This window comes from Dermacentor albipictus, chromosome 3 (genome assembly GCF_038994185.2).
Source record: "Dermacentor albipictus isolate Rhodes 1998 colony chromosome 3, USDA_Dalb.pri_finalv2, whole genome shotgun sequence".
NCBI lineage: Eukaryota > Metazoa > Arthropoda > Arachnida > Ixodida > Ixodidae > Dermacentor > Dermacentor albipictus.
The window spans coordinates 13,268,471-13,281,848 of NC_091823.1; the positions used below are offsets into that span (position 1 = coordinate 13,268,471).

Genomic DNA, 13,378 nt, shown 5'->3' on the forward strand with positions numbered 1-13,378 from the left:
GCGACTCCCAGTCTTGGCCAGCCTGCACCTGCTGTTTTACAGCACTGTAGTTGCAAGAGTTCCACCAGCTTTATTTATGCGTCCATTGCAGATATCATCATGCTGCCTCGTCAGAAGAAGACGCACGCACATGCACAAAAAAAGAAAGCAATTATTTGCGCCTAGAAGTCAACCCTCCGAGTCCAGAGAAGTGCCAGCTGTCCTGCTGCTTTCGTTCTTTCGTTTGCACTCTATACTTATAGCGGTGCCTTCGCCGTCGTGCCTTCGTCATTGTACAGTCATCATCTTCGTCGCGGTGCTACTCCAGTTTCGGAAGATACAACGTTCATTTGGGTGGCTTTCGTATATACATTTTTTTTTTCTCATTGACAGGAAAGACAACACTTCCCATGTGAAACTAACTTGCATGAATTCGGGTTTGCTACTTATCACTGGGAATCACTGCGCAGGTAGGATTTGTCGCCGCAAGCTCCACCTACAGCAAAGGAGCAATATGTTGTGCTTGGAATGCAGTTGAATTCATTTCAGTTTAGGTTATTCAACATAATTGTATGACGCCCAGAGAACAGAAAAAGAAAAGCCCTTTTGATGAATGGCTTGAGGAAGCCCGAAAAAGAAAAAAATATAAGTACGAGCTCGGACGAGTTTAATAGTCTCGGAAGAGAACAGCAGTTTACGATAGGTAGCGAGGCACTGGAAGTGGCAAGGGAATACATCTACTTAGGGCAGGTAGTGACCGCGGATCCCGATCATGAGACTGAAATAATCAGAAGAATAAGAATGGGCTGGGGTGCGTTTGGCAGGCATTCCCAGATCAAGAACAGCAGGTTGCCATTATACCTCAAGAAAAAAGTGTATAACAGCTGTGTTTTACCAGTACTCACGTACGGTGCAGAAACCTGGAGGCTGACGAAAAGGGTTCTACTTAAATTGAGGACGACGCAACGAGCTATGGAAAGAAGAATGATGGGTGTAACGTTCAGGTATAAGAAAAGAGCAGATTGGGTGAGGGAACAAACGCGAGTTAATGACATCTTAGTTGAAATCAGGAAAAAGAAATGGGCATGGGCCGGACATGTAATGAGGAGGGAAGATAACCGATGGTCATTAAGGGTTACGGACTGGATTCCAAGGGGAGGGAAGCGTAGCAGGGGCCGGCAGAAAGTTAGGTGGGCGGATGACATTAAGACGTTTGCAGGGACAACATGGCCACAATTAGTACATGACCGGGGTAGTTGGAGAAGTATGGGAGAGGCCTTTGCCCTACAGTGGGCGTAACCATGATGATGATGATGATAATATAGTTCACTCTTTAAAAACAGGTCGTTCTCACATTTCTTTTACTCATGGCCCCGGCGACGACGACGAGCTCGGAGCGGTAGAACTGTAACTGAGGCCTCTGTTCAATAATTGTGTGCCATACAGTCAGTGGCGCTACTCTACGCCGCAGCAAAGCATTTTGCTGAAATCATGGAATATAGAAACGCGTCCTGGCTTGTCACTTAGATCCCTTAAGCAATGCTTTTGCTTTGGGGCAAACACAACATACCGCTCATATTTACGCACGTTCCTAAAAAAAAGGAAACTGTGAGTTTTTATTATTCAGAATGAAGGCATCATGCACACACAGTCTGCTCTTTCATGCAACTAGGACAATGAAATATCTGAAAGGACGGTTCGTAATCATATCTTGAGGGCGCAATGAAAATATATTGAATATCAAAGCAATTTATTCAGTAAGGGATAGCGAGTTATTTTAATGCCACAGAGCTCACAGATGAGCATTGTACATTTTTGGCTTTATTACAGCGCATGTCCCCTCGCGCTATTTAACCATGCCTTGTTACTAACATGAAAACGACAAGCCGCTATTTCGTAGCATGGGCAAGTGCGTTAGAGCTCCACAGGGACTCAAAACTGTACGCAGCTGGAAGACTTGAGCGTCGAACTGGAGCTGCAGCGCGAAGCAGTGAGCGCCATCAAAGGACTACCAGACCACGACGGTGGACGGCTGTCCGTCGGTACGGTACCCGATAGCCAGCCCTTGCTCGATGCCAGGGATAGCCTTGAAGTCCGCTACCAAAGGGACGGCCCTGTGTGTGACAGGCGAGTGGCCGTTGCCGTACTCTTTCATGATGCTTAGGTGCCCAGTCTCGAGCCACGTAGAATCGCCCACAAAATATTGCGGGGCGTGTGACTTCGGGGCTGCGCTCCGCGGAGCAACATTGCAGCTGCCGTGGCTTCGAAGGTGCAGTGACGCCCCCAGGCATCACAGCACTGGCGCAGATTTGCTTTGATGCGCGGCCGCGGCAGCTGCAATGGCACGGCCGCAAGCTCGCGTGCACCGCAACATATTGTGGGCGATGGTATAGTTAAACCTCGATTTAGAGAAATTGATGGAACCATAGAATTATTGATGCGAAAGCATCAAATGACCAATTGAGTGAGAAAGCCGGCGTCTATCGTCTGGACAAGCGAAAAATGGCACCTAAATTCCCATTGGCTGTGACACCACATCACGAGCGCGCCGCGACAGAGCAGAGCGGGCGAAAGAAAACACCTGTGTTGCGTGAGGGGAGAGGGCATCGCCAGACGCCACTTCACTCTCACTCTCGAAAAACTGTGCTATCCGCGCGTTCCTTCTCCGCGCAAGGTCTCGCCTGCATTCTAACCAACACCCCCTAGATAGGTTGTTGGTTCTAATTGCGCCTGGGAAAGGCCAACTAAAAGCTCGCCAAGCTGGCCAAGCGTCTCAACGCGCTCGCTTGCCCGCGAGGCAGTCATAGCTCGAAGGGCCGCTCAGGGGTGTTCCATTTGGCATTAATGCTTTCGCACTCACAACTACTAAGACGTGCTTAAGTGTACTCAGATTTTTTTGTTGTGGTTAAAAGGGGGAGGGAGGGGTGGTCAACGTCCTCCACCTTGGCCTTAAGCGGCGCTGGATACTGTTCCCAGTGTTTATCCAGATCACCTACACAAATACGCGAGAATGTGGCCGGTGGGGTGGCGCCAACAATGGGAACGGCAAACCTTAACAGGGGCCCTATAACGTGAAACTGTTCCAATATTTTTTTATTCCAATCTTTTGACGTCAAACTTACGTAACCGCCAACAGAAGCATCGGGCAGTGGCTCGCAGCGTTGTTTTAACAAGCCAATGAAACGCTCTCCTCGTTTATAAGAGGCCACTTTTGTTTGCTTTCGAAGCGAATAGCGTGGCCTTACTTGGAAGGTTTTTCTTAGCTAATTCACTGATCAGAGGCGATAAGCATTCAGAAGTGAAGAGGGTATCGGTGTAGTCGGGATAGCACAGTGAAAGCAGCTAACCTGATCAGGAGGGCGGTGCCAGCGTCTGCGCGTGGCTCGCTTCTTCTTGTTTAGCTTTCGGTGTCTGGTAGAAAATCGCGGCGGCGTGCAGCGGAAGGGTAAAAATGCAGCTTAAACGGATCCTCCGAGTAGCCAGTGCCAGAGTGATCGGCGGTTAACCATCTTCTATTCATTTTGGAACAGGCTAGTATCCCGCTAGTCCCCCCCCCCCCCCTCCGAAAAAAAAAAAAGTTTGTTCGCCATATTAATGCATCTTTAATGCGTACACGTCACCATGACGAGATGAGCTTTTGTGGTTTTGTCATGTCACGCGACATACGGGTGAAGTCGGCGCAGCCTAAAAACTTTTGAAGAATTGCGTAGAGCTGTTGATGAAAACGGATGAGAATCAGAAATAATTGTGTCTTTCGTTCGGTCTAATCATGCATAGTCAGGATGCACACGTCCTGTCAGATGGGGAGCTTTCGCGGTTTTCCTGACGTCGCGTGACAGGCAAGCGAAGAGGGGGTCAACGTCGACGAAGAGGGGCCAGAAAAGCAATGTTGGCCAGTCGTGGAGGGCTGATTGCAGAAATGGAACAGAAAAGTTTGGAAAAACTTTACGTTATAGCGCCCCAGGTCAACGTCATCTAAACTGAAACCATGGATATCCATATTTGTTGCACATTTCACTGATATTTCCCCTACAAACTGAGCCAAATCAAACGAGACGTAGAGTTCACTTTGTTGCTTCGAGGTTGTCATCCCACTGGGCTCTAATGAAACTTTGTCAGGGAATCAAAACTTCTCATTAAATGGCAAAATTTCGTAAACTTTGATTTTGTTAAATCGCGGTTCGGCTTAGACTTTTTCATGGGGTGTAGGCAGTGCAATAGGAAGCCGGTGTCACGTTGCCCTAGCAAGCTCCACATATTCTACTTTTTTATATTATTTCGTTCTTTTTTATATATAGAAAGCGAGATGCCATGATACACGCGATCCGCTTTCGGAGCTATTCTGTGTGCGGTGCTTCGGATGTTTTCGTGTCCGGTTTGTCCGACGAGAGGCGTGTCGCATGACACGCCTTGTATGACAAGGTACTTGTAGCAAGACACTTGTGTGGCACACCAGGGATAGCGTGGGTCGATTAAGTTCAAATTAGTGTGGTCATCTAAATGGAAAATTCCGGCATCTTGCAAGGCTCCGTTCGATGACAACAAAGCAAGTGCTCAATGAGAAGATGTCACGTTGCACATATAGGTATATTTAGACACTCGGCAGCAGTCGTCTGCCGGCGAAAACAACAAGACGGCTCCTGACGGAGAATAACGTTAGTCTATGCCTGCTTTACTTCATGCAAGCTGTTAACCATAAAGTGCTGGCCCCTTTTATTTAAAAAAATGATATTGCAGGACCGCCGTTGACCACTTACCGCGTTTAAGTCCGTATATTTGCTTGAAAGTCGCAATATATATGCAAGTCTTGAGCAGATGACCAGAGCGCGAATCATTCGCAAATATTTAGGAAAGGCGTAACGCGGTTTCTCATTTCTGACGGAATATTGTCGGTTTTGACATATGCTGAAAAGGACGCTGCAACAAAGTGCAACTGTTGTCAAAGCTCTTTCTGATAATTTTGATGCCACCGGGCGCGCGTTGCAACTGACAGGACGTCTATATGGAAGGCATCCGCATTGCCCAAAAGCTCTTGAGAGGGAGGCGAACCCTTGCTCTTCGTTCATAGAACTGTGCGATGCACCCATAGACCGAGCAATACTTGGAATCTCAGTGGCTTCGGTTGTATCGGCAAAGGCTGTGCTTGAATGTATGGAAGGAGAAAGAAACATGGAGGAGAAGTTGCGCTGGTTTGCAGAGAGTGGCAATTCATAACGTAATTTTCATTGCAGCCTAAACCAAGGGCACGTGCGCGCTCCCTCGCTCGCAACGGTCGACCTGGCCCACCAACTGGGGCGCCCACTTGGACACGCGTCGAGCGACTGTTTGTACTTCATTGATTTTGACCGGCAGAGAAGCCTATACTGAATGAAGATTCTGCTGCTTAGTTACTTTTCGCTTTTGTTCTGATGGTCCGATTTACCAACTATGCATGCACCCACCTGCTTGGTCTTTCGACAGACCGCTGTATATTGGAAACAAGTAAATTATGACTCGTAACTGTACTTCAAAGCATTCGCAGTATTTACGAGAGGTAGCGCTGTCAGAATTTTGACATTCGTGCCACGAATTTAATGATCGATAATCGATTTCTTTGTCGAATCTTTTCCAGGGCATAATGCTGGGCGTTTCTCTGCCGTTGTGCCGAGTGGAAAAGGAAGGCAGCAAAGAGCCACGAGAATTTCGATAAGACCGTGGAGAACCTTCTCGGGACAGCCTGATGATCGGGGCTAACATCAAGGACAAAACAAGAGATGTGCTATGTAGCTGGGACGGCAGTTTCCTAAAAACATCTTCCACGAGGAAAAGTACGTTATCGAGAAAAGTATTACATGCCTGCTTGGTTCGAATGATGCTACGTGCTTTTCTCCCCCTCTCTATCATACGCATCGAGTTTCACCTTTTGAACTATACAGTGTTCATTTTACTTGTTTCGGTTACTGTGTTCATATCTGACACAGCTATAGTAGTTCGGCACGCGACTGAATTAGCGAGTCGCGCGTTGTCCTGTATACTTGCGTACAAAGCAATGCTCGTTTTGTGCATTCATCTGGGCATGTATAGGCTAAAATCTATTAACTCATGTTAAAAGACACATTTTCGCATTTCTATAGTTACGCAGCGTTCTTTGCTTTAAATAAATGCGAGAGCCACGCTTGCTTCAACATTTAAATTATATTTCGTATAGGTTTGAAAGTAGCAGCGGTGTCATCAAAATTTGTGGGCGCAATAACACTTAGTCCCAGCGCCAGGCGCCATATTATACACGTGCTGTTTACATAATATTTGTGCGTCACAGCCATGCGTTGTTGGATTCTGTATGTTTTACTCCAATTGCTGGAAACTTCGGCCTGATATAACGCTAGCCCTCATATCTGTACCCTGTTTAGGGCATATATTAACTTTTTAGGGTAGAGAGTGCGGGTTACCTATGAAGGTTTGCACCCTAAGGCGACTTGGCTGCGTGCATCAGGTTCTACGAGCGTCGCTCGCCAGGAATAGAAAGCAGCACGAGCGGACGTCGTTATTCATTATTACCTAGGTTTACCACAGAGTGAAAACTTGACAAAAAACGAGGTTATGTCTACACGTACGGCGCACTAGTCCGCGGTGCCGATAACTGCCCGCCGATCAACCTTGTCTTACACACCGCGGCGGTTCTGGTGGACTCACGGGCGGCGACTTAGGGCTGTACAGGGATTCGCTTCTCACCTTCCATGAAATCTTGACACATTATCAACTTGCTCGGCGGGCCTTTCCGCTACCACACCCTAAACTTAATAGACCACAATCGTCGGCGTTTCGCATGCTTCAAACGGGGTCATTTCCCTCCAGGGGCAGATTCAGTCACTTCGCGCCTAATGTAGAACCCCACTGTCCAGAGTGTGGGGAGGCGTACTGCTCCTTGTCCCATATGCTCTGGCAATGCCCTGCGTTACGCAGCTCATCGCTAACCACTCTAACCGACTGGGAGGCAGCCCTTAAGAGCGGCGACCTCTCAGAGCAACTACGGGCTGTCCAGAGGGCCTGCGACAGGGCGGAGGACCACGATCTTCCGACCCCGACGTGGGTGCGGCCCGCGACGGCTACGGGGACTCCCTGAAAAGGGAGGTACACTAACGCCAGTTCCTCAGGACCATTAATAAAGTTCATTGTCTGTCTGTCTGTCTCCCGCCGCGAGGCACACGAGCCACGCATGCGTGCTCGCGACACTGTCCACAAGCAGTCTCCCCCCGGTTGGTTTCTGCCGCCGGCCTTTTGAACAGCTGGCCATGCTTGCTTCGAAACAATAAACACGTCACTCACTAATCTGGGCTCTCATGCAGTGACGACTGCCGGTCTGTTAATCGGGAGCGCAATGCCGTGTCTTGGCAGTCCCGACACCCATATATACGAAAGTTGCAGTCTTTGAGAATTTGTGTGTCTATGTGGGTGCGGTGTCAATGAAATTGCTGTTTCTTGTCTAAACACACTGTGCAGGTTGCAGCCCACTCCATCCTGCGCCGTTACTGAGAGAAGCCGCGGCAGAGGATGTGCCGTGAGTGCCACCGGTGCTCTACCAGCACAACAGGTGCTGCCGTCGTGATGACCATACAACGGGCGCTGTACAACATTGCTTCACCAAGTTCACAACCAAGTTCATGCACGCGCATGATGTCAGTGGACAACAGGCATCATATCTGCGACCAATAAACTACATATTGACAAAATCGGTAAACTGGGAATACTCATATTACAATGAAACATCTCGAATTTTAAAGATAACCTGCTTGTGTCCAAATTTTACCATCGTGTGGCTGTGGTGAAAAGGATGGAAATCATCTTCCCAACTCGCGCACCTAAGTTCTGACGCTATCATCATGACACCGTCTGACGTGGTCATCGTCATCATCATCACTCCTTTAACACCACTTACGTACATGTACGCAGATATTCAAATTTACGTACACATTTGAAATTTGTTTCTGCGCTCACCTACAGATTAGAACGAGCGTCATTGCGATATTGTCCTTATCACTGACATCTGACAAGCCTGTCATTAAAGAAAAGTGTCAGTCAAGCCATGCTGTTTGATTCAGACTCGTCATTTTTTTGTTTTTTGTACCCACTCTTATGTGATATCCCGAATGTCTAGACGTTCAGCTGATCAGTTAAATATTGAAGGAATGTTGACTAAGCTACATGTATGTTCAGTCCAAATTGCCTAAAATCAAAGAAATTGCCACGCTGTGGAAATCGGACTTCCTGCTCTTAATTAATCACTTTTCAGGATGCTTTCACTCTTGGGTAACGCAATGTTCAGCGCGACGTCACTAAAGTATCCTTGTCAATTCGATTACTCTGATATTTGAAAACAGCGCTTATGGGACATGTACCATTTTCCCCTCACATCCGATTCCGCTGACTCAGCAAATCGAGGCATATTATAGAAGAGATAACCACAAAAGTTATCGGTTGAGAATACACGTTGATTGCGCGCTTATTCCAGAAATGAGTATGACAACGTTCGGGTGAAACTTGTGAAGTCATGTGCTGTAATTAAAACACGTGTGCCGTGAAATAAAAGTGTGCGTTGGCATCGCTTACAGTAGCCCGCCAGATGACTGGACCCCGCGAAAACCCAGCGCGCGATGACGTGTAATTAAAGAAAAAAATGTGCCTGCGCACGATGCTCACGGAGCTTGTCGTTCGTACGCCGCTTAGTCAAAGAAACGTAGCAGAAGAATGGCTGTCTATAGTTTTATTGTATCCCTTGGCAAACGCTGCGTTCGGTTCTCACAACGACCAAGAAACCATGAGAGCCCACGAACTACACATTGAGAAACACTAGTGCATGTTACAAACTTCCGTAGTAAAATAGATTCTTTACTGTATCAAAAAGACAAATTTAGTCCCGCTTATTCGTCCATCTTGTGGACCGTGCCATGGAGCTCTGGTGTGTCCACGAACTGGACGATGGGGGGTTCGCCGCCGCGGTGGAAGCCCCCTTCGAGCTCGATGAGCACGAGCAGGTTCTCCTTCCTGAACAGCGTGCGTGGCACGTACAGAGTTTTCTGCGGTCCCCTCGCCGGCCAGTAGCGACCCAGGTTGAAGCCGTTCAGAAACGCAATGCCCTGCAAAAGTTGCGCGAAGCAGGATTACACGCTTGATGGAAAGAGCGCTACGAAGACGCGGACGAAAGAACAACATGTACGACAGACAAGGCGCTACTTCCAACTAAATGTTTTTTGAAGAAACAGAACTTTAAATAGATGCATCCAAGAATGGCCCATCGTGACATCATGACCTCCCTATCTCTTCAGAAAAGTTATCTCTTTTTCGGTAAGCGTCACTGAAGGGCAACTAATGCATGTGCCCTCGGCCTTTGCAATGTAAAAAGCTTCTAATATCTCCCGTTCTAGTCTATCTCTAGACCATGCCAGAAACCTGGTGTCGCGAAGATACGGACGGCAATTGTGACGTTTACAGTGTTCTGCCAGGTGGCCCCCCGCATTGTTATTTACGGCCAAATTGTGCCCACGCGCCCTTTCAATAAAACACCGTCTGGTCTGACCGATATAAACCTGTTGGCAACTTAGGGGTATTTTGTATACGACATTACTTTTGCAAGCAGTGTACTGCGCTGCATTGACGGCACTGATCGCAGACCTTGAAGAGACGCAAGAGTTCAAAGCGGCTAGCTCTTAGAGAGCACCGATATTTCTGACAGCCATTTACGGAGGCGAGTCGTCTTACCAGGCACTGCAAAAAATGACGCGGCCACCAGGTAGAAATAAACGAGTATGGTTCTGAATCGCGAGAAACGAACCGTCTGCGAGTGCAAGCCATCTAAATTTCTTTTGACTCTGTACTCCATTCTAAGCCACTGGTAAAACTCAACGCCATACTTAATAACCTCTGCCTTGCTTCCTGGATAGCGAGTTTTCTTCATTGTCGCTCACAATTCGTTTCCTTAAATTAAGTAGAATCGTCCCCTGTTGACGTCACGTCCGGCGTTCCTCGGGGATCCGGACTTTACTATTTTAATATATAGTCCTTTAACTAAAATTTGGCTTTATGCAGTAACGCCGGCCCGCAGCGGTGGAGAATTGAGATCAACCGACCACATTTAACGAAATTGCGCAGCACTTTTATCTCGGCAGGAGAGAGTTTCCCCTTCCACACAAGAAGTTAAATAGAGCGCAGGCATTGACCCTCAGATTACTGCAAACAGGCTCATATCGCAGCCCGGCTTTATACCACAAAATTTATTCCGACAGCTATGCCACTAGTTCTTGCAGGCATTGCAATGACATCGCTAGCCTAGATCATATGCTCTGGCGTTGCCCCTCGTTACGAGGCACAGAAGAAATCAATGAAGACAAGTGGCTCTCCACTATGAAGAGCCCTGATGCCGGGGTACAACTATGGGCTGTCCAGAGGGCCCACGATGCGGCGGTCGGGCAAGGCCTGACTGTCCCAACGTGGGAGCGGCCCGCAGCGCGCTGAGTCGCGTACCTCAGGACCTTATTAAAGTTTCGCATCCATCCATCCATCCATGCAGTGACTGTGTACATGAAACCATTAATTCCACTGATGAATGTTACCGTCTTGTCCAATCTCTTGTGTCTTTTTGTGCTTGGTGTAAAACACAGCACATGGCAAATGAACGTCAAGTGGAGTAAAATAGTCGTGACGTCATTTACGAACCGACGGAGCTTTTTTTTTTATTCTTTGAATGGCGCTAGTGTCCAAATATAAATATTTAGGCGTTCGTAACAGAAAAATTTTTCTTGGTATAACCACATCGACTATGTAAACGGAAGAGTACTAAAAAAACTTGGCTATTTGCGCCACCCTTTAACTAAGACCCCTCGTGATACTAAAGTGCTTTTATACAGGGTGTCCCAGCTATCATCCACCAAGAGTTAAACGTATGCAAATGCCACTTAGCTGGACAGAACAACGGTAATGTTCTTTTCCGTCACTTGCAGATACTCGGGTTATTTTTTGCGTTCCGTCAAATTACATAATTAGTCTTAATTAATCATCTTCCCAAACATTATACCTATAATAGATTAAAATTGTCAATGAAAATATTGTAGAGCAATGTGAAAAACTCCCGATACAGCTTTCTGTTGCTCAATACGTGCTACATAACAGTGTTTCTCAGAGCGTGAAAGAAGCAAGAAAATGCGCGCGAAAAAAGTGCCTCGAGCGGCCAGTCGCGGGGCTTCTTTCACGTTCGGAAAATGACTTGTATATAGCACGTATTGAGCAGCAGAAAGCTGTATCGGGAGTTTTTCATGTCGGTCTATAACTTCCTCCCTGACACTTTTCATTTAATTATAATATCTGAGAATTACTTAATTAGGAATAATTATGCAATTCGGTGGAACGCGAAAACTAATCTGAGTATCTTCAAGCGACGGCAAACAACATTACTTTGGTTCTGTCCAGCTACCTGGTATTTGCATATTTTAAAATCTTGGTGCATGATAGCTGGGACACCCTGTTTAATACACTAATTCACCCCGCTCTAGATTATGCGTTCGTGGTTTTGTACCACTCGAAATACTGTGAAATAAGCTCTCTCGAAAACGTTCAAAGAAAATTCATTCGTTTCATTTGCCAAAACTATAGCCACAGCTTCTTACCATCACAGACTTTGCAATAACTGAACATGAAACCATTGCTTTTGCGTTACCACATCGAAGCTCTCAAATTTTGACATGCAATTAATCACTACACTTCTGACCTTTATGACTGTAACCACACCGCTTTTAAAAAAGAAAGCTGTCCCCATAGCTACCACGCTTTGAACATAAGACCTTTTTTTTTTTTTGCACGTACGTACCAACGCATTCACATAGTTTTCTTCCACGCATGATAGAGCTTTGGAATTATTTGCCCGGTAGCACTCGTTACTTACCACTAAACGAGTTTTATTTGCCAGTGGCGATCACCTTTCTAACATGTAAATTTTTTCATCTGTATTATTGTTCTTTTTGTACATGTGTTTGCTTTTCAATGACACTTAGTTCAATTCAATTTGCTTCGCTGTCTTTTTACTGATGTTGTGTAACGTTTCACACTCCTGATAAAGCCCTAAATTAGGGCTGCACTATATTTAAATAAATTAATTAAATAAATTAACTCACGGATCAATCTACCAGTGTATACGGCTCCGGCTTTCGTGTGAATAACCAAAGGCCAAAATCTTTACTTCCAAAAGTACTTGGCTTCCATTCTTCATGTCGCTGCCCTCTTCCACTTTACAGTCACATGCTAATGCACAAATCAAATATTATAGTTAACGGGCCATTTGTGTATTCGTGGAACATACTATGTAGCACTTGAGAAAAAAGAAACGAAACTGAGCACAATAGACTGAAGACAGTTGAGGCGAAAGTGGTGTATTGTATAGCTAAAGTCTTCTCATCATTCGCTCACAAAATAAAAATTGGACTTACTTACTTTACTGAAATAATTGTGAAACGAGGGGGACAGCGCCTTTATGATGATACTTGTGTGCCCGTCTTGAAGAAATGTGTTGCGTTTACGAGAAGAAAGTCGATTTCTAATAACTGCTAGAAGTGCACCTTTTTGGGGCCCTTATCATACATTACTATAATGTCCTTAAGCAAGAACAAACTATCCCCACACATTCGTCGGATAATAATTATGTCGTTAAAATGAGGCTCGCAGAATACGTTTTTGCAGAGCACGCCGGCCAAGTGCGCCATTTCATCTTTCTTTATATCGTCAATTCCGGCAGCGGCTGATCTGTGTGACGTAGGACGTTGCCCACCTCACGGGGACTTCCGTAGGGTAACCGGAGATAACGCGTCACACATTAACGCGTTGTTAACCGCTAAGTAACCGTCAAGTGTCGATAAGGGCAGGCAGGCTTGCCGCACGAACTATCGGTAAACATCGATACCCCTCCGTGCAGCCCCGAGAGCCAACAGATTCTGGTATTCTCATCTGTGCGCTGCGCAGGAGGCTCGAGCCTGTAAATTATTAGCGCAGATCGGTCAACCACGGCGCTTCTACCGGGGTAATAAGTTGATGTGATTGAGCGATGAGCGCCAACCTCGGCCGCGCTCGTCCTCTCTATGCGTCCTTGTGCGATAAAAGGAAGATTCACCTCAGAATAGGCTTCTGTCTACAGATACGATAAGCAAGTTCTCAGATTACATGTATCTATAAATGCATGGCAATTGAGACATCGTTTCGCTCGGCATCTATTAGGGCGGGGAATTGGATGAGGTTTGTTGCTGTTATGTCACAACACCACCAAGGGGGTTAACTGAACGCTTGCCACGTGTCAAACCACGCGTACCTCCTAAGTAGACGTCAGCGCGGCGTGGACAACGACTAAAAGTGCTCATTCCACCATTACTGGGAAACCGGAGAA

At 46.6% G+C, this 13,378-nt stretch overlaps 2 protein-coding genes across 3 annotated transcripts in view; one reads left to right on the forward strand and one right to left on the reverse strand.

Moving 5' to 3' along the window:
• The window catches only part of LOC135898830 (uncharacterized), a 63,502-nt gene extending 55,519 nt beyond the window's left edge, over positions 1 to 7,983 (forward strand). Inside the window, exons 9-11 of one of the 2 annotated variants that reach the window (XR_010563417.2) lie at positions 1,928 to 2,021; positions 5,591 to 5,786; positions 7,459 to 7,983. Coding sequence is in view for 1 of the 2 variants with exons in the window: in XM_065427991.2 (XP_065284063.2) it covers positions 1,928 to 2,106; positions 5,591 to 5,597 (186 nt within the window). In the remaining variant the exon portion in view is untranslated. Of the gene's footprint in view, positions 1 to 1,927; positions 2,107 to 5,590; positions 5,787 to 7,458 lie in introns of those variants that run through there. The other variant, XM_065427991.2, reaches the window with a different exon arrangement.
• An 840-nt stretch (positions 7,984 to 8,823) lies between these two features.
• Positions 8,824 to 13,378, reverse strand: part of LOC135898831 (beta-galactosidase-like) — a 39,383-nt gene continuing 34,828 nt past the window's right edge. The window contains exon 16 of the mRNA XM_065427992.2: positions 8,824 to 9,092. Coding sequence (XP_065284064.2) covers positions 8,877 to 9,092 — 216 coding nt within the window. The 3' untranslated portion in view covers positions 8,824 to 8,876. The remainder of the gene's footprint in view (positions 9,093 to 13,378) is intronic.